This window comes from Numida meleagris, chromosome 3 (assembly GCF_002078875.1).
Source record: "Numida meleagris isolate 19003 breed g44 Domestic line chromosome 3, NumMel1.0, whole genome shotgun sequence".
Classification (NCBI taxonomy): Eukaryota; Metazoa; Chordata; class Aves; order Galliformes; family Numididae; genus Numida; species Numida meleagris.
The window spans coordinates 20,459,055-20,480,854 of record NC_034411.1 but is presented as its reverse complement, the minus strand read 5'-3'; the positions used below and the strand labels follow the sequence as shown (position 1 = coordinate 20,480,854).

The 21,800-nt window shown below is 37.1% G+C and overlaps 1 protein-coding gene across 1 annotated transcript in view; it reads right to left on the bottom strand.

The window, feature by feature from the left end:
* Positions 1–21,800, bottom strand: part of USH2A (usherin) — a 373,387-nt gene that overhangs the window by 81,253 nt on the left and 270,334 nt on the right. Inside the window, exons 45-49 of the mRNA XM_021393255.1 lie at positions 21,454–21,656; positions 19,593–19,705; positions 13,969–14,161; positions 5,061–5,229; positions 2,277–2,498 (exon numbers count right to left, since the gene is read on the bottom strand). Coding sequence (XP_021248930.1) covers positions 2,277–2,498; positions 5,061–5,229; positions 13,969–14,161; positions 19,593–19,705; positions 21,454–21,656 — 900 coding nt within the window. The remainder of the gene's footprint in view (positions 1–2,276; positions 2,499–5,060; positions 5,230–13,968; positions 14,162–19,592; positions 19,706–21,453; positions 21,657–21,800) is intronic.

Sequence of the window (21,800 nt, the reverse complement as noted above, 5' to 3'; positions counted from 1 at the left end):
CACAAGATTTGCACTTGTATTAACTGTGGTTCTTCTCATATTATTTTTTGAAGGAACTAAAAATTGCAAAAAAAAAGGAGGCTTTAAATTATTCTTATATTTTAAACCACAGCATCCACTGCAAGCTATGAAATGGAGCTTTAGAAGCACATCAGCTTTTACATAAAGCCACCCTTGTTACCTCTTCCCCTTTTAAACAATGGGATCAGCTTTCCAATTACCATATCCTTGCAAAATTCTACTTATCCGTTTGTCAATGATAAGTAAATTGTTTTTGTGTGAGACCATTTTTTTTCCATCAGAATCATTATAAATAAGAGGGATAGGGAACATGTAGATTTTGTGTCTGGCTTTTGCATTTTCATGATATATTTAGCAAGGCTGAATTAGTCTGAGAAATTAAGCAAAAACCTATTGAGCATGATGCATATGATATGATAAGAAACCACAATCTATTCTATGCTTAATGCGAAATAATATGATCTCTTTTCAACTATGGTACTAATTCATCTTTTAGAAATGTATTTGTGTTCAGCTATATGCTGGCTCACAGCATAAAGTCCTCACAGCAAACCTGTGAACGATGAAAAAGCTACTGTTTTCCTTTTTAATGGCCAGAAAAATGTCATCATGATCCATTCTCAAGAAAAATGGTGTAAATGATAGAGTGCTATAGGCTAAACACATTTTAAAAAAAGGAGTGTAAAGATTGTTTTAAATATATATATTTAGGGAAAAAAACTCTTAAGAATACATATATACTGAAATGAAGAACATAACTTTCATCCCAAGATACCTGTATTACACTCCTACACAACTCATCTGCCCAGAGAGAGCAGTAAAAACATAAACGCTACCCCAGCAGTTCTGTTCCAACAGCATCTGTTAATTCACTCCATTTATAAAATACATATTGACAAAGACAACTGAACTGGGACCAGGGAGATTTGATTTGGTGTGAGAAAGTCAATTCAATGTGATTTTGTTAAAGGGCTCCTGCAGGCAAATAAAAGAGTTTAAGTAATAAAGTACATAAAGAGATGTTTTATGAGCCAGCCCCGTCTTGTGGCAGCCACACAATGTGCTGCTAAGCAAGAGGGCCTTGCTCCAAGCTGATGTTGTGAGCCCTGCGTGGATGCTGTAGATCGGGCACAATTAGGGATTAAAGTAGGGAGAGCACCCTGGAAGCAGCGAGGCTCACCGCACACACTCCACAGGAGGCCACTGGAGGGGAGAAAGCATTGCCAAGGCTCTTAGTTCAGTCCTCCCTGACAGTCATCACAGAATGGGAATACTTCAAAAATCACAGTGCTAAGGATCCACGGAACACAAAAATAAGTAGAAGAGTGAGCTTATTTTGGGGGAAAGGAGTTCAGTCTTCTGATGTGGGACCTTAGTTATATGCTAGGATCCTCAGCTGTACAGCAAGAGGCTCAAACTGGCACAAACAAAAGCACTGCCATCACCAATCTTAATACACCAAGCAGAACCAAAACTAAAACTTCATTATTTTCATGTTTTGAAATCAGGCTCCCCTTCAGGACTGTGATCAGTTTTGAAGTCTTTTGTCAGGCAGAGAAAGTCTAAGGCTGATGGTATATAATTTATCTTATAAATGCAGAAAAGACACACAAAAATACCTGAATGAAGTGTGTAATAATGCCTCTAGTCTCTGTCACCAGCTAGCCCTTACAAGGAAGTAATGTTCATATTTTAAATCCAGAGGATGCAGTAGGTTCTTGCAATATGCAAGAAATCCATGGGGTGTACCAGATGAACAAATGACTAGCTGTAGTGGATTGAGCTTTGTTAAACTGTGGTGGGTTTACCTCTGAGTAAATGTATAAGTGAGAGACATGGGCCTCCAACCAGATAGTATTTGTCACCTTTAATTCCAAGTTGACTAATGCCACGTCTGCAGCATGAAAGGAAAATCCATTCACTGGGATGTGTGGCAGCTCAAGGTGGCCAAGTCTAACCTCAGCTCTACTGGCCAAAAGAAGACTGATCCTATTTCCTGACTGGAATAATGAAAGATCATGCACTCTCTTTGAATTTTCTGTCTCCAGACTCCACAACTTTTGGACAGAAGTAAAGATGAGTTATGAAATACTAACCATTTTGCAACTTTTCAGAACATGTGAGTAAAGTGCAACGGCATCTTAACAAAACTGGCATACACACCTTAACTGTCTGAGCATCCCACTGCTGAATAGCTAATGTTATAAGAGGCTTAGAAAGACGAAAACTCTTTTTTCTTGAAAATTCTCGCTTACCTGTGTGAGCTTTGTATGCAGTCCCTTTTTCTTCATCACCACAACAGACCAGGTCTGCGCTTATGATTTCTCCACCACAGCACTGTTGGCTAAAACTGTCATGGAGTGATCCACCACAGCAGATTTGATTCCCTGATGTAGAATAAGGCATTCCCTGGCAGCAAGAGTCACCAATTCCAACTGAAACTCTGTTTTGCTCTTCGTTAGGGCAGCATACTTCACCTGTCAATTTAAGAATACAAATAAAGATGTTATGCATGTACAACACTTGAAATCCCTGAGAGGCTCTCAACTGATTGAGCAAGTTTTAGTCTGGATTCACGCAGCAGTAGCTTAGTGTACAATACAATTCACAAGAAAGCATGGAATCACTTGGTACTTAAGGATGACATACAAGCATGTATTTATTTGTAAAAATAACTAAAGAAACAAATTCATAAATTCAGGGCCAAAGCTCTGTGAGATATCAGAATGCAAGCATTACAAAGTGAGAAGAACAACAAAAACAATTCACTAAAACGTAATTATACAGTTGAAAACCTCTAAGCAGAGGTAGCTGTACAGTAAAGGAAGCTCATTCTTCCTTTGATCAGTGAAACAGTCAATTTATTCACAGAAAAAAAAAGTCCCCATCTCCTCCAAATTCATTCGGAAGTTGTTTTGAAGGACTAAAGAGTTAAAGAGCTTTTCGTATCAGTAAAGACTTCATCTGCCAAAGAACTTAAAGTAACTTCAGAAACTAAATATCACCATCACATTCAGTGGGGCTGGTTGCTACTTCAACAAAAACATCAGCTGTTGCTGAACAAAGACTTAAGATATGACTGCCAATGAGACTGACACCATAATGGGACTAGATACTTCTTCTTTATGATATAAAGAATACAAAACTGACTGTAAGTGGCAATAGTTTCTATTCACTAGTATCTGCACTTGATCTGAACAAGTGCTCTAGAAGTTAAGGTTTTTCTTCTGTGTTGCAATGTTTGCCATGGCTCAGATGTCACTGATTCAACACCTGGAAGAAATAGGGAAAATGCATCAGAGCTATTCTTCTGCTTCTGAAGATTCCTGCCTTTCTAATTTGTAATCTCCATGCCTTCAACCCAGTGTGATTCAGTACATCTAGAGCTATTGAGCTGGCCAAACATCTGGGAAAAACGTATGCTTAGAGAGATTCCTTATAAATATCTTTATCAAATAAAGTCAATAATAATAATAAAAAAAATGAGAACAAATTTTTAGAGTATAATAGTCTGTTCATATACTTCATCATATTTTCCTGCATCCCTCAGAATCTAATTTAGTTGCTACACAGAGAAAGTATTAAAGCAGAATGCAGCTTACATCTATTGGAAATAAAACTTTTTTTTTTAAGAACTATTAGACATAAGACACAAAGGATCAGTAATCTTCTCATTAACCTCTCAAAATGGGATCCATTCCAAGCCAGGCTTGAAAATGCTCTTGCTCTGAAAAGTACCACGCAGTCTTACCAGTTAATTGTCATCCTTATCAAAGAATGACCCACATTAACATTTAGCTTCAGATTATTAGCATACTTATAAAAATAAAAAAGAAAAATGAAAAAATGTGACCAACATTGTTCATGTTACTGCCCCTTAGAGTATGGAAAAAGAGAATGCAGCAAGTATACTCAGGAAAAATAATGTTTAAAATCATGTTGAGATATTCTCTGTTTAATGCTTGTTGACTGCTGACTGAAGAACTACTTTCAGACATGAGACATTTTGTTTCATTGTACTTTTCTTTCTTGATCTAAACAACATTAAGCTAGTTAGCATAGACCACTGGCTGGGGACAAGGGTCACAGTATAATCTTTCCATTTTAGTACACTGAAATTAATGAGGCCAGCAAAACACTCTTCTCTGGTTCTTCCATGTGAGAAATTTTTTTCTGATGACATCATAAAAGACATCCTAATATTGTGATATATGAATTACTTTTCAAGGGATCAGAACTTGGGATGTGCTCAATGTGCTGGCAAAAATTCAAGCATTTCTGAGTCTAGGGAATGTGTGCCAGCTCATGAGTAATGGAAGCACTTCAGCACCTGATCTGACAACTGTCTACAAGAAGATATATGCTCTGAACAATGTCCCAAAAAGGACTTTCCTCCCCTTTTTCTTTCCTTCTCCACGTCAAAAATCCACCAACCACCAGGAGAACCAAACTCAGGGCAATAGCACAGAAGCACGGTTTTGGCAAAGTTCTTCAACAATTCTGAGATTCAGACAGTGTGATCCACCTTAAGAAAGGGATTGATTTCCACCAAAAGTAATATATGTAGTTTGATATGTAACATGGTAGGAACAGATGGTGGAAAATACCATGGAATATGTAACACGTAGTATCAACACTAAATGCTAACGGTGATGGCCAGGGAAAGTCACAAGGGGTCAAGTCAAGCAGAGAACTAAACTGGACCACTAAATTGCCTGATGGTGTTCCTATTAGGCAGAACTGCCTTCCCCATTATTCGGCACTTACTGCAATTAAATATAGTTTGGTATAAATTAGTTCTCTGGGAAATGACCCAATAATCAGGTTTTATCAATTAAGCCTTTATTGTAAAAGTGTACCGTATTTAGAAGACAAAGTGCAATTTTCTTTGCTTATTTCACTGAACACAAGCCTAGAAGACACTAGAAATCTTGATAAATCCCACTTTTGTTGCTATGTTTTCATTCTCCTTGGTTTAACAGATACATCAACTTTGTTGTTTTGTTTCTTTCAAGCACTTGAAAGGAGTTGTCTCTTACCTACTAATACCCTAGTGTAATAACCACCACAGCACTGATGTTTCGGTTGCACAGCATGTATCTGACCACCACAGCAAACCCCTGGTGAATTAAGAATAAATGGAATGTACTTGTCCTCGCAGCATTGGAAGCCAGGTTTATTGTCGTGCAGAATCCCATTACAACATACCTAAAAGTAGTTTAAAATAAAAATCAGTAAGGCAGTATCTGTTAAACAGAATATAACATGTTCTCTGACAAAACAATGTATACGAAAAATGCATACAAAACATCCAAGTATAGACACTAATCTGACTGCAGCCAAATAAAATGTAACTTGGCTAAAATCCGGAGCCCTCCAGTACTATCAGACTTCAATAAACTACTATATATCTGACAGAATGCTGCTATTTTGTGGCCTTCAACCATACTGCACCTTAATAAAACAGTCCATTAACATGAATCATCTCCATATGCCTTGCAGGCTGTTTGAGTCTCTCAATGTAGAGTATATTGCAATATGCAGATATAAGCCACCACTACCCTGCCCTTTCCCTTTCTTTCCTATTATTTAGTCATCCATGAGGAGATATATCCGAAACCCTTACAACTAAAAAAGCAGTTTCCCAATATGACCTCTTACACTTTTTTTTTTTTCACTTTAAAATACGTGGGATCTTCTTGTAACATATGTTCACTTACTTATGACTACAGTTCTTCAGTCAATGTGATCTAAGGAGAAAAGCATTTCTATACGAATGTTAGGTTGCTGTTTTACTGTTGGGTTGGTTGGTTGTTTTCTTTCTTTTTTTTGCAAAATAAAATTTACGTAGAAATAAATTTTGAAAAGGTCTTTTAACTGAGGACTTTTTTCTAGGTGCTGTCAATCAATCAAATAATTACGTCCACACTTATTCCTGTGTAAATAGAGTGACACAATGTACACATAGAAAATCATATAGAGCAGGCAGTAGAATCATTGTAAAAAATGTAACCTCGGAGCCTACAGTCAGTGTGACTTGTATGCACCAGAAGGATGCCTCTTACAATTAGACCAACAATGCAGCTGGCAGCAGGGTACAGATGTTGGAGTAGAGTTGCTCCCTTCTTTTCTTTAGACATGGAGCACTTCCACCTTTTACAGGAACCATGTTCTAAGTCAGGTCATTTTTGCAGCAAAGGAGGAAAGCATAGAATCATAGAATTAGCTAGGTTGGAAAAGACCTACAAGATCATCCAGTCCAACCATACACCTACCACCAAGACCCCCACTAAACCATGTCTCTCAACGCTATATCTAATTGTTTCTTGAACACCTCCAGGGACGGTGACTCAACCACCTCCCTTGGCAGCCCATTCCAATGCCTGACCAGTCTTTCAGAAACATAGAATTTCCTAATGTCCAGCATCCCTCTAGAAGAATCTTTTCATAGCTACTTTAATTAGTAGCTGGCAAAAATAAAATAAAATAAACCCATATATTACTTGGTGCATGAAATATAATTTATATTACATTCATAATGTTAGCATAAAGATAGGCACAGAAGAAAAAATGACCATTAAATTCTTGAATACATAAACAATTTTTTTTTCTGGCTTCTATGCAGATAATTTGTTTTCTGGTTTTTAAATTTTGAATGGTCTTTACACAGTCTCCCTTTAGAATAGTAGGTTAGGTTCTGAAGTCACAGCTTACAAGACAGCAAACAAAACTAAAATGGGCAGGGCAGAAGGTGTTCCTCATCATATTTTGATGTTTTATAGCCTTATATGCTTTGAATTGATGCATTGTTCTGTGCCTTTTCAGCAAACTTTCCAATTCAGCATCTGTGATTTAAAGTACCAATGCAGCTGAGCTTTGTCATTTTCTGCTCAGGAATTTTGAGCCTCTTTCTTCAAGTCTTTTCTTTTTTTTTTTTTTTTTTTGCTGTTCAACATGTCACTGATAATATAATCTAATCTATTAATTTAATTAACCCACTGTTCTTTCTTCCAGATCATTAGTTAAGTTGTCAAATAAAACTCAGCTTTACAACTCTTCTCTGGTTTGTATCTTTTGGATTTCATTTTCTAAGTCTGGCACACGCTCCATGCTGAGCTTTTCTTCTTATAGTTGGCTCCAAAGCACCTAGAAGATTACCTCATGTCTCTGTATTACCAAATCATTTAAAAACACTCTTAAAAATACCAAATCAAGTACCATCATGGCACTTCCCTCAGAACAAATACATTTAGCAACAACTCTTGTTAACTGTAAAGACACTCTACTCTTACTTAAGACATCAGATCCAGTAGATGCTGTACCTGCCTGCACAAAAGGAGGCCAAATACACATTTCTTACAGATTCCTTGTCCCAACTTGTGTGTCCTCTGGGATTGTGCCGCCCCCTGTGATCTGTTTAGTCTAATTTCTCTGCTTATTTTCATAGATTTCATTTGTCATCCCTGTCCTGTTTTAATTTTTCAGTGATGGGAACCCTTCAAATTTCACTTGCAGTCTTTCTGTCTTCACAGATGAGGAAACTTGCACGTTCTTGGCATTACCTTGGCTCAAATGCTTGAGCAGCCATTTCACTTTCCATGAGATGGTTCTAGCCTTATGAATGCTCAGTAGAAACAGCTGCTCTGCATATTTCACACTGGAAAGGCCACTTGAGTGCTAACTCCAAAGAACGCTAATTGGAACATTATTTCTGTTTTTATTGGTGTCTCTTCTTTTCCTCCCAAATTCCCTGAAAAAATCCCCAGCTGAACATCTAGGCTTGTTCCAGTAGTTTCAGCAGCTACTTATTCTTGTTAAAAATGATTTAAGATTTTCAGTATTTCTCAATACCCCATAGTCAGCTTCTAAAAAGGGGTCCAGTCAGCTCTAAAACACATTCAGACTCTCACCTGGCATTACCAATTGATGCAGTTGGTGATGTTATTATGTAGCACCATAACATCCTCTGCAGTCAACTGTAAATTGTTAAATAACACTTTTTTGGCAGTTCTCTAAAGATAGATTCTATTTGCATTGATATTCAGCCCAAGGATTCTGCATTACCAGTCTATAAAATAAAATGCATTCAAGTAATGCTAAAATTATGTCATAGACGAAGAAGAAAAGCAGATGGATTGAAAGCTATAGAGGCAAAAGGTTATTATTATCTCATCCTCTTAGAGCTCAAAATGTCAGTCCCCACTGGATGGTGTAACTGTACTTGGAAGCAGAACCCCGGTGGCAATCAGATACAGTGACACCAACATTTTAGGCAAGTCTGAGATCTCACTCTCATAAACAGAGTTGAATGCTTGATGTATCTTGCTAACTAGAAGATCTCTGTTACCTGTGGATATGAAACAAGAGTCTCATCCTGAGCTATCATGGGAATCCTTAAAAATACTGGTAGAGCGAGTTACTCATAAATCAATCCTACAGATATCCTCCCATGCAAGCACGCAGAGAGACTGGGACTGGCATAAGAAAGGCTTATTAGGATACCTGAGAAAAGTCTGATCAACTAAAACTCTACTACAGAGTAACCAGATATCAAGGCACAATTGTACTTTTTTTTTTTTACTTACACTTAAGAATTCGTAAAAATACTCCAAATTTACCTATGCAACTAGGTTTTATAAAAATTTTGTCATCCTCGATCCCTCCGCTTGCTGAAGACTTTGCTGAAAGATGTTATCTAGCCTTATGGACACATGCCAGTTGAGCTAGGACTGATTTACGCAAATAAACAGATGTGCTAGGCAGCCATGTTTATCTTTCCTGTCAAACGCTTGCTGCCAAAGCCACTTTGTGAAATAGCAATTCACAAAACACTCTAAGGAATTCCTATTAGCTACTAGAGTTCATTAAAAATTTCTGCCTGTGGAGCAAACACCAGAGAAATGATTGACCCATCATGTTCTCATGTGAGAGAATATTTTAAATTAGCGAAGCTCATTCTTTCTTACTTAAATTATCCCAGAATCTATATAAACATTTTTCTTTCCCCTAAGACTACATATTCATCTGTTTCTGAAACTGCTGTTCTCTTTCAGTGATTGGAATAGCCTTAGATCAAAAATCCTTGAGCAGAAATTACTGCTATTTTGTTACAAATCACTAAATATAATCTTACTAAAATGAGTTTCATTTCCTGACTTTCAGGTGTGTTACAAAACACACTGTATGTGAAGTGTTCTTTTTTCAAAGGTTCTCTAAGCCTGAAAGAAAATGAAAAGACTTCACAAAATTGCTATCATTAACAGTCAGTTTTACACAAATATTGACACAGGATCCTTCATCAGTGTTTAGATGTATTCATTCTCTTTCCTGGAAATCACGTTTGTTAAACTAGCTATCAAACTATTATATTGCTCCTCCTGAACTTAAAGAGAAAATTTTTTAACAAATGGCACATGTTAATATGTTGAGTGAAGGGGTAAGCCTGCACTTCCTAGTTATATTTGATTAGTACACTAACTGCAGATTTATATGGCTTCTTGCTACTGACAATAAAAAGTACTGAAGCTGTATTGTCACCTTCTGTCAGGAATTGTTGATGTTCACATCTCTGATCCAATGAGTATGGAAACTATTAGTCTTTGCACCACTATTTTAATTACATTTTTATTGTACCTGTGTCATTATTTTCAGTGCTCACCCTGAGATGCCAGTAACAACAGAAGGATAGTTCAGAGCTACATGGACAAGGAAGGAAGGCAGGCCTTCCCCACCACAGTCGGATTATGCTCCCTGAGGAATGAAGCTGGACTACACTACCTTGTTAACAGAAATACATCCCTGCATATCCTGTGCTATGTGCTCTGTAAACTGATGTCTGTTTTTAGATTTCAGTCAGGATAGAGCTATGGAGCACACCTAACTGAAAACACAGAGAGAGATGGACAATTTTGGCAGCTTGGGAACACCCAAACAACACAGACTGGCTACTGCAAAAGGCAGCTGCCAGACATTGGGACCTGCCTGGCAGTCAACAATATTCATCGTTAATATTGTTGGCTGTTCTGAACAAGTACAGACAACAATCTTTTACAATTATTTTTGCACTCAAAAGGTATAAATCTATCCAAGTCTGATTACAAGCAAAAGGGTAACGACAGCAGCATGGGCATTTTGTTAGATCTTGTTAGAATACCAAAGTTTGTAACATCGAAGCAGAACAACAGACAACAAGGAGAAACAAGAGGTACAGATTCAAGCAAAGCTTGTTTGGGATAATAGGAATGTTTTCTCATCTTGATTAGGCTTAATATCAGGTCCACATGAATGTGCATGTACAGATGTCTCTTGTAGTAGAAAGGTTCGTTTGCTCTTTCAAGGATTCCCAAGATAGCTCTGAGCAAGTTGGTGAATTTACACAGCACAATGCTGTGCAGAAATACTAGCTTGGATCCTAACCAGTGCACACACATGCTAGTGCAACCCCTTGTCCAGCTTCTGATGTCACTGTGCTCCTTAGCTGGACCTAATTCAGGCAATATTAGCTGAAGAGTCTCTGCATCCTGCTTTGCTGCACAGTGGGAACACACTCTTGTGTCCATCTTACTGAAAAACTTGGATTTGTAAGGACAGTGGTGGTGAGGATTGTATTTTTGAGATCTCTTAATTAGACAAGAAATGATAACCAATTCCTCCTTTTCTGCACTGCATTATATTAGCAAGCAGATTTTGACAAATCCATAAAGAAAAATCAATAAATAACCCAAGACATGTCCTCAAATTATTTAAGTTTAAAAAATTACTATATCTGTTTTTTAAAAATTATTATATCTGTTTTTTAAAGGCCCAGTATTCTCCTCACTGAATTCTAGGAAATTGTAAGTTGGGAATTAAATCCATTGTATACTGTACACAAGTTACAATAAATGAATGGAGCAAAATGTCCAACTCCTTTATAAGAATTCTGATATCAATTTGTCTCTTAGAAATATGTACATCTGTACATCTTACCATCTCTCTAGCCTCTCGTCTAGAGAGATACAGTATTGTATTCTTAAATATTTCCCACTCTGGTAAGCTTTTAACGTACTTGATTCTTAACTTTCATAGACTATGCTGGGATGGCTTCATTTTACCTACAAACTTTTTTTGCACACCTGCAAGGAAACTTGAACGTGCAAATCATCACATCAAGAGTTTTGTATTATTTGCAAAAGAGTTGGGGACTGAGATCTCCATATTTCAAAATATTTTTTCTCTTTCTTTGTCAAACAAAAACGTCTTTTTATTGTTCTGAATCTGAGCATCACTTTAAGTGCCATCTCTTCACATTTGGCTGTACCATTAATGGATGGGCAAACAGCATCTGGCATTGTGGTAAGAGGCTTTCTTTTCCAAACAAGTCGACACTGGTCAGCATTGCTTTTCTTCACTGCTGTCCAGTACACTGTTGAATCTGAAGACAACACATAATAGCATAAATACTTCAGCCTTATGGCTGGTATAGAGTGACAGTGAATCCAGTAAAAGTGTGAGAGAGAGCTGTTACAGAAGCTGTAATGCCATCCCTATCCCGGACTAGTGTAAGGAAAAAGGGGTATTTCAGGAGCTCCGTAGAAACCTCTGTTACAGACATTTTAGATCACTGATGGTACACAGAGCAAACTACACAAAGCATCAGGTGGGGAGTTTCAGTCTTCACTCACAAAAATTACTCCCATGTTTATGAGAGTAAAAGATTTTTTTATGTCTAAAATCTCTACACCATGTGTATGAGTGCTTCAGTTTCCTCGGGATCTACCAGTCATTTATTATGTGTTTCCTTACCTAACCAAGTAGCACTCACTCCTAGCCCCTGCCTCTCTGACTAGTGGGTGCAAAGAACAAACAGATAAATGTACCTTTGTAATTCCTTACAATTGTGTGTGTATAGCAATACTCCATTACATCCCAGCACAGTTAAAGTTTGTGATGTGTTCAGGAATACAGAAACTATCATAATAAACAATGTACTATCAATTTAAAAAATTGAAAGTTGGGAACCTATAAAAATAAATGGACACTCTCGAATGCTCGAAGTTATCATAAGTTAAAATTATTGGAAAAGTAAAAATGCAGAAGAAAACTTTTAAAATTAATCTAAATTTTACTTATACACATGCTAAAAAGTCTGTTAAAATTTCTGCTAAGCTAAAAACATGAAATAAGTAAATTCACCTTTTAGAACAAAAAACTTCCTATAATTTTCTTGCAAGGTTTAAGAAATACATACATTTAGTATAGTATTGCTTTCAAGGGAATGGAAAAAGCTAAGGCTGTGTTGGCTGGGATAATTTATATTTTGATTTGAACCCCTCAAATAACTCACTTCCTTAATTACTGTCTTGTCTGACAGGGAATCTTGTGAATACATATTGTTTGCCTTAGTCACAGAGCATGTGATGATGCTTTTGACAAATAGGGACACTATTTCATTACATTAAATCTTACTTTCAAACTAAGAGATTTCTCCCTCATTCGTCAATAAAAACCATTACAGACTTCTGCTATATTATTGATCCTACTCCTAAACAGGAACTAATATGAAGATTAACCTGCAAATAGCCATAATTTAAAAATACATCTGACAAATCACAATGGATCTCATTCAGGGCTGCTCATCATTGTCATGTAATAACCACCCACTTGTAGCTGAATCTAAATAGATTTTCTGAATAGGAGAATCTAGTCACTCAGCCAAGGAAGAATTTGGAGGGGAAAAAAAAACCAACAAAAGAAACCATTTTAATGACCACTATCTGCTATGCAGGGTTTGAGAAATGATTCCTCGCACACAGAGAAGATATTTTTACTGGTGTTTTTGAAATTCTGCATACACCTAGAAACTTTCCTATGGACTTTATGTGGTCCATTGTGACAAAACAACTGTACAAAGTACCATCACGTGCCTCAAAGATACCTGAATACTTGAGCTGACAAAGGATCACCTTTAGCAGTTTGCAGTGTGTGGTCCATGGTACAAAGCTGAGGAAAAACTTCTCAGAAAGAGTGGCAATGCTTTGGAACAGGATGCCCAGGGAAGTGGTGGAATCACCATCCCTGGAGGTGTTCAAGAAACGCTGAGATGTGGCACTGAGGGACATGGTTAGTGGGCACGGTGGAGATAGGTTGATGGTTGGATGTGATGATCTTAGAGGTCTTTTCCAACCCTAATGATTCTATGATTCTTTGAAAACTGATTGTTCCAAGCAAGATGCAAAAGTACATACAAAGTTCTGTACATGCATACGCCTACCATGTAATTTAGCACAGTGGGATGGAAGCAATATATCCAGGAGTTCAGTAGTGAGATTCCTCAGATGGTTTGTAAGACTTGCTTGGTATCAGACAGAATCTCACTCCTTGGGATGAATGCCTGCACTATGCACATTAATTAAAGCTTTCTGAAACAAAGTGAAGTGAGGTGGTCCACAGGACTGGTTGGAAACAATGTCTCCATCCAGCAGTGCAGAACATTTGAAATATTTCTGAAGCACACAATCTGGCTTGGTTTCCCCTGCAAAGGGTTTAACTTGTACATGTTAAAACCACTTTGACATTAAACCAATGAGCAATGAATGAAAACAAGCAGTGGATTTGCTTCATAATTATACAGTTGCTTCAATCTAAGACATTCAGAAATGTTAACCTGTTCATGTCTTCTGAAAGGAGAAATGAAGTCAGCAATCACGGACAACAGAATCACTTGTCCTCAGCTGTTTGACATAATCCTACCAGAAACATTTACCAACTGTCCCCATACTAAGCTCAAACATCCACATATGATTTTAAAAGGTTTCAAGACATGTATCAGAGTTTCATTTTAAAAATGTTAGAAGAAACAGAATCCTCCACTTCCCTTCCTCTGACAGCTAAGGAGGTTTGGTTTACATACTTGTTTCTAAAAGTGTAATTCTTCCTTATTTCACTAACTTAAAAACATACATGTACCTTCAACTCTGGATGATAACACACTTCTCCACAGACATTTTCATGCTTCTTACATTCAAGAGGAATGCACATTCCAGTATTTCTGCTGCTTCTTGCTGCTGGAGTACATCTCTTAAATGCTTTACGGAAGACTTCATATCCTAGGATAATGCCATTTGGCTGTCCTGGTGAAACCCAGCTGATTTGAAGAGATCTGTGAAAAGTAGAAAATTAGCTTATGTTAAATTATTTCAAGTATCAATGCTTCTGCAGATACTTAGCGTACAGTAGTTCCATTTTATACTATTTCACACAGAGTGAAATATTTCAAGTATCCAAAGTATTCATCTGGATGGTGCATTTGACAACTTCTTTAATAAAAAAAAGGTGCAAAAGCATCAATATTTGGCAAAACTCTGGGAAAATTAACTGCACATGCAACCAAGGCCTTTAAAGGTGGCTATCTAAAAGATGTTGCTTTCCTGCTTCTGAAAACATGTGTATAATAAACTCTTCCTAGTATTCCAACCATTTCAGTTCACTGATAAAAGAAAGGATTCATCATTCTTTCTTGGTACTGTAGCTAAGGTGTACATTAACTATTGTCAAGGCTAGAGTGATCATTCCATCCCCAGACAGGACCCCAGTGGGACAAACAGCTGCAGAACCAAAGACCACTCCTAGGCTATGAGCTGTAACCACTTACTCACTGTTCTCAGTCACCATTAAGAAGAGATTTGCATTCAATTTGCCGTTTTACTACTTTAAAAAAAAAGCAAAAAACGAGCATTGTTATGAAACTTCAACAGATAAAATAAACTAAGAATTCATCACAACATCAGCAAACAGCAGTTCTCTTCTGTACTTAACTATTTTAATCAACACAAAAGTAAAAAAAGCAAGTGTTTTCAATAAGTAAAACTCAAACACTCTGACTGAGACATGAGAAGAAAAGTAGGTCTGCAGTGGTCTGCAGAAGAGTCTAAAAATCCTGTTCTTTATTTCAAGTTTGATATCATGACATGATCAGTTTAAGGAAAGTCTCTTAGGGAAGAATCACGTTAAGCTGTAGTAGGCTTGTCATTACTAAAAATGCACAGGTGTTCGCCCCAAAATCTCACTTAATATTACAATATACGTCTCAAAAAAGGACATTTGAAACAGAACTTTTCTATATCTTCTATAATGTACACATTTTACATGGATATTTCAAAAGAAAAATTCATTTCTTGCATAATTTAAACATTGCATAAAACAGGAATTTCTTTCACTATGACTTTTCCTTGGCTAAAGAGGAGATTCCAATACCAAATGTAGATCAGTAGGTGGACTTACAACACTATACAGTATATACTTAGGCTCCAAATACCTCTTTTTAATCTCCATGTCCCAATTACACAGATATTGTCCGAATGCCAGTGAAATGATAAAATAGCATTAACTTAAAGTGAAAATATTACCACAAAACAGCAGCTGCTGAGATAAACGTTAACATCTTAACAGAATAAAAAGAACTGAACTATTACTTCACTGCCATAAGATATAAACAGAGGAATACACGTTGCAACAAGCCTTAGAGAACGTGAATTAATGTCACCCGTGAAAGACTAACTTCATAGGTGGCTTGCAGAAGCACCATTTTCACTCCAGGATCTTCATCTGAACCACAGATTTAATTCTGTATTTCATACATGGCTGGTTTGTGTTCATTAAGAGAGGAGATTTAGATTAGATGTAAAGAAGAAGTTCCTTTCAATCAGGGTGGTGATGCACTGGGACAGGTTGCCCAGAGGGGTGGTGGATGCCCCATTCCTGCAGACATCCAAGATCAGGCTGTGGAGGCTCTGACAACCCTGATCTGCTGTAGGCGTCCCTGCTCATTGCAGGGGAGATGGACTAGATGGCCTTTAAAGGTCCAACTCAAACGATTCTATGATTCTAACAGGGACATGAACACACAATTGCGTGTGTACACACATGCTGAAATGTTTACATTTAAATGTTACAGGATTTAACTTAATAACATGAAAGCAAGAAAATATGATGTAAAAAGCTCAGAAAAATAAAAAAAGGTAAAGAAAGGAATTGTTTCAACCTTTATAAATGCCACTGTAGCTCTTTGCTGGTCTTTGCACACATAGAAGACAGGAGCAAAGAAAGCACTTCCAGTTATATCTTTGAATTATTTGCTTTTTGCAGGTTCATTCAGACCTTTGAGGGTATCTTACAGAAGCACTGTGCCAGTTTTTGCAGTTTTCAAGTCTCTAAAATAATTTCAAACCATGCCCAAGTACTGATACAAAGATTTTAATATTTTGCCTTTTCTGCAGAGCTCAAGATGTATTTCTTCATTTAACAAGCAACCACTTTATTCAATTTATAGATGCACATTTGGTGTGGGCACATCTTGGTATCACATAAAGCTACAGCTGCCCTAGTAAATCCTGACATGGGAGCTCATTGCATAATGCTACTGAAAGGGTAAAACCCAGTATGACCTTCCAATAAAGCCACAAAGGCATGTGTTCTGGACAAGTAAACCCCTTTCAGTCACATCTACATCTCCTGATATTCACCACCCATGACAAACTGAGGTGGCTTTGAAAGCATCACAGCAAGAACTATGGTGCAGTTAAAAAAAAAAATCAAGGTTTTCATGGGACTGCAGAGATGAACGAGTCTCAGCTTTTTGACATACACTGTCTGAAGAAACACCCCAGCCTGAGCTGAGAACCTACTCAAGCAGGTGCAGGCTGACTGGTACATGATGGGCACTTCAGCATGCAACTCATTGTACCATGTATGCTGCCCACAGAAAATAGAGCTGAACTTGATCCACACAAGAGCTGTTTCAGTCTGCAACACTGATGAGACTCTACAGCAGATCTAGAAGATAAAGAACAATTTCAAACTAATCCACAAAGTTACATTTGTTCTTGGCGCAACAGATCAAACTGAAAGCATGTGAAGAGGATCCAGTCTGACATTTCTGGGGGTTTGTGTATATATGTATAAAAACATGAATAATATTAGTATTTCAGAGTTTTGCTTTACATTTAAAATACCTTTTGATAAATGAGGACAGGACAAGAGGTAGCAGTTTTAAACTAAAAGAGGGTAAGTTAAAATAGATGTAAGGAAATCCTTCACAGTGAGGGTGGTGAGGCTGCCCATAGAAGCTGTGGTGCCTCATCCCTGGAGAGACTCGAGGCCAGGTTGGATGGAGCCTTGGGCAGCCTGAGCTGGGGGGTGGCAGCCCTGCGCAAGGCAGGGCGTAGAGCTAGGTGGGCTTTAAGGTCCCTTTGAACCCAAGCCATTCTACGTTTCTACGATTACAAACAGGAAGAGAAAGGAGTATTTTAAAGCAAAATGAACTGTTTTCCAAGATATGACAAGCACTTAATCCACTACAAAAATTTTATGTCAGCATCCATAGAAAGGGAGTATACAGAGAACTTTCTAATCTGTGTCATAAAATGCACTGCTTCTCTACAGAGACAAACCCCGAAGTCCTAACTCAAACACATACTCAATTTCAATGCAATTTGTACCTACCTAAAGATGGTTAATGCCACACCTTCACAACTTGCTACCCCAAAATACCATAACTAAGAGAAGATAACAAACTGGAATATGACTTGGGACTTCAGGACTGGGTTCCATACTGTTTTCTATTTGAAGTTTGGGATTATAAAGTAACCATTCCAGGACTGCGACCTTTTGTGCCAAGTTTCAGCCTAAAGCTGAGTTATTAACTGCAAAGTGTGGAAAAGCAAGGTATTCATAATGGCTTTGGTGGTATAACCTTCATTAGAGCAGTCTGGATGGAGCTGCTACCATAAAGACCTCTGAGAAGTTGGTGGCTGAAATTATAATTTATGTCATGCAGCACCTTGAGGCAAATTTTAAAACAATTATTTGCGAATGCTACACAGACATTATCCTACAGCATTCTCATCAATAATACAGCCCCCAAAACTGATTCAGAAGAGGAAAAAATGCCATGATTGCAATTAAAGACAATAAACTGCATGATATGCATTGTAACTCAGCTATCCCATGAGTCTATACTGTAGAAATGCTTTTTTTCCTCTGTCTGATGACATTAAAATGTTCTCTTGTCTCTGTTTTTTCCCCAACCTTTCTCTTTCATGGAGGATAAATAAGCAAAATTCATATTCACCCGATCACCTGCTGAAGCTGTCAGCTGTAGTGTTTGTCATATTTCAATCAAAGCTGAAGCCAGACAGTCATTTTTATACTGCACAATCCTTACATACTCGAGGACCAGAATTAATGAATTAGCTATTGATTAAATTCCACTCTAGCAAATCCACCGTGGCAAATAAATGAACTACCCGGGGCACGTGTAGGCCACGGCCAGACATGTCCGGGCAATCGATCAGTAGTTAGTATTCTTTTGGGATATAAGAACAGCTGATGATAATATGACATGTAGGAAAAGGCAGTGCAGAAACAGAGCCTGCTTCTGGCTGAGCAGATTATAAAGTAGGAAGGCATTTTTGATCCTTTTGCATTCATGTGTTATGACATATTTAGTCTATATATAATAGCAGAAACATGCATAAGTGTTTGCAGTACAGACAATACAGACAAAGGCATACATAAGTTAAAGCCAAGGGCAAAAGATGGGATCCTGAATTGAGTCCTTATCATCAAACAAGCTTTGACTATATCTGTATGTGTGACAGAAAAACTGCAAGCTTAATTTCACCCATATACAAAGACAAATCCTGAATTCAAGCAATATGTAGAAATGATAAACAGCAAACTAAGTCTTTAAGAGCCTGGAAGAGCAAATCCGTTCTGCTGGCCATTTCAGAAGGCTCAGTTGTTAGATTTCTGTTATTTACAAAAAATTACATTGTTTTTTTTGTTTGTTTCTACAAGAGTAACAGAGCTTATGAGCTTATTATGTTACTCCACCAGAAGTGTAATAAAATCACAGGAACAATAAAATACACGCAGGAGGTTAACTGTTTTATTGTTGGTGTAATACTGAAAAATGCATTATCGAGCCATGTTTTCATCTGTCTTTGGTAGATATTAACTCCCAAAGAATCACTGTCTATGTTACTAGTTGACATCTCTCAAATATTGCAAAACCGTTACTCCTTTTACAATTAAGAATTTTGCCCATGCCTGTAGATTTAGTGGATATGCAGATTGCAAACAGTGGTTCAAGGAGACACAGATGTGTATGCCATTTAAGATAGCTTACTAATTTTTACTGTTGTGATGGGTGACTTCTTTTTACCCACAATTACTCTAAGTTTCCATTATCAGCATCACATTGCTCCCAGAGCATTAATCTTCCTCTCCCTAACTGACAGCAAAATGTGATAATTTTCATTCCTCTACACTTCTTCTTTTAACTACTTCTACTTACGTCTTATTTATTATCCCAGCACAGTGATATCCAAATGGCTATAACACAACCAACCAAGGGGGAGATTTCTCCAGTTGTTCATTTGGCCAAAAACTCCAATACCAAAAATAAAAACCATGGGTGTACCATTAATTTTTTTAATGTGCCTTATTCAAATGAGAGATTGGTCCCCATTCTGGACCTCATTCCAGGCACAAATTGCTCTGATACATGCAGACCATGCTTAGCACAGTACCTTGAGCCAATTACATGAATAACGGGTGCTGACAGCTGCTCTGGCTCATCTTCCACAGTTGTAATCTGGGTCCCATTGCTTCTCACACAGGCATAGACAGTGCAGGCTTCAATCTGATGAAGAAGAACATGAGTTTCAATTACTCAGCTGCAGAAATTATTTAACTCTGCTAATTGTTCAGATTTCTTTCGTCACCCAAGATTTTCTTATTTTCTACTTAACATTCCATATAACCAGGAAAATACCGCAACTTTTTGTACACCTATCAGAGATATACTATGCTGTATCACAATTTCCCACTCCATTTGGAAAAAACACGCAGACCTCTGAACCCTACTGCTGTTGTCTATTGAATTATCCCTAACACTGTTGCAGTGAATTTGTTTTTGGGTATATTTAAGCAGAATCTCATAAATAACACTGAAAAAAAATGTCCATCTGTAATGAGATAGGAAGACAATAAGCCAGTATAGTTTGATTTTGGTTCTTGAGTAATCCACTTCAGTTTCCAATATGTACCACGCATTCTGAAATAAAAATAATTTTCCATAGAATTTTGCATTCCTTCACATCTATGCTGGAAAATTAGGCTAAAGATAAAAACGCAAACACAAATAATACACTTGGTTATTAAATAGCTTATCAAAATTTAAACTTATTCTTTCTAGCTCTTGGAATTAACCTAAGCAGAAGCAAACTAAAAGAGCCAGAGAAGGTTAGTGACAGTGTTTCCGTATTGGCAATACAGAGGTTGTTCAAAAATAAAAGAGCACAAAAAATAAGAGTATCCAAGATATTACTGCTTCCAGAACAAGAAGAAAAAGAACCCAAAGAAAAACAAAACAAAGCAAAACAAAACAGCTTATTTTGATTTTACCTATCACATTGATGCAAATAAAAGTCCAGTATAAAAACTAAAAAAGTGAAAGAGAATAATAATTAACATCACAAGCAACAGAATGTGGCCATGGTAAATTAATAGAGAGGGTCTACAAGAGAGGCAGTACACTGAATTTGCATTGTTATTGAGAAAAGACAAATGTGTTTCCAAGCAGCATTCAGAAAGTCATATGTGTATTCATGGATGGAGGTTTGATGTTTCAGAGGGGCTGCAACATAGAAATCTGTTACAGTATGCCTGCCTGTAATGTTTATTTATGGCATGTAGTAGCTGGATGGAAATTTTTCAGGATAGACTACACAGGGGTATTGCTAAGTCTTTCTAAAATATAACGAAAGCTAATCCTGAACAAAATAGACAGAAATAATTACAATTAAAGGCCAAATTGTATTTTTGAACACATTAATGCAATTCAAGGATAGAAAGATATATATATTTATACTGCATATAGTATTTTTTTGCCTAGAGAGATCAAGTGGAAAACAGAAAAAATGTTGTACTTATTAACAGCATAAGAAGTACTACTATGATTTTAAAGATCAAGACTGCTCCATCCTCAGAAGAATGAGGAGAAAAAAATTGATAAAAGGATGACAAATGCAATATCATTACTTCTTTGTGCTGATACATTATGCATGCCTGATGTTTCTAAAACAACTGCAATTTTCTTTTAATGAGTAGGAGTAGAATCTTTGCTTCTTTGTAATATATGTTGGGGCTTTGCTAATGTTGTAGCACAAAGCATTTAGGGGAAAGTAAATGGAATTTTGATGGTTTGAAAAAAGAAATAATGGAAATCTATGTCATGAAAAAAGTACACAGACCTAAAATACGCTGAAAATAAATTTATGTCTTGTATACATATGTACAGAAACACTGTTGCAAACATGTGACCATGTATGTAAGGAAATTCATGAACTTCAGCTTGTATGCTACGTAACACAGAAAAGATATTCTAACCTGTATATCGTATACAGTGAATGGAGACAAATCTGCTAAAAGAAAGGACCCGGGCTCGTTCATTCCAGTCTTGTACTGCTTATTGTTTACATAGATAGAGTACTCTGTGACAACACCATTCGGGTTTGAAGGCAATGTCCAGATGACACGTACAGCTGTACTGTTGATGATGACAACCTCTGGAGGGAACATGCCCTCAGGCTCTAGAAATAAAGGAAGAAACTGAATAAACTCCAGCTGTCTCTGCTAAAGCACTTGTTTAACCAAATGCAGATTAGTATTTAGGTTTAGCAAAGGGTTCACTGCTTATCTGCTTTCCTCTGATGAAGTTATCACAGTCTGTAGTC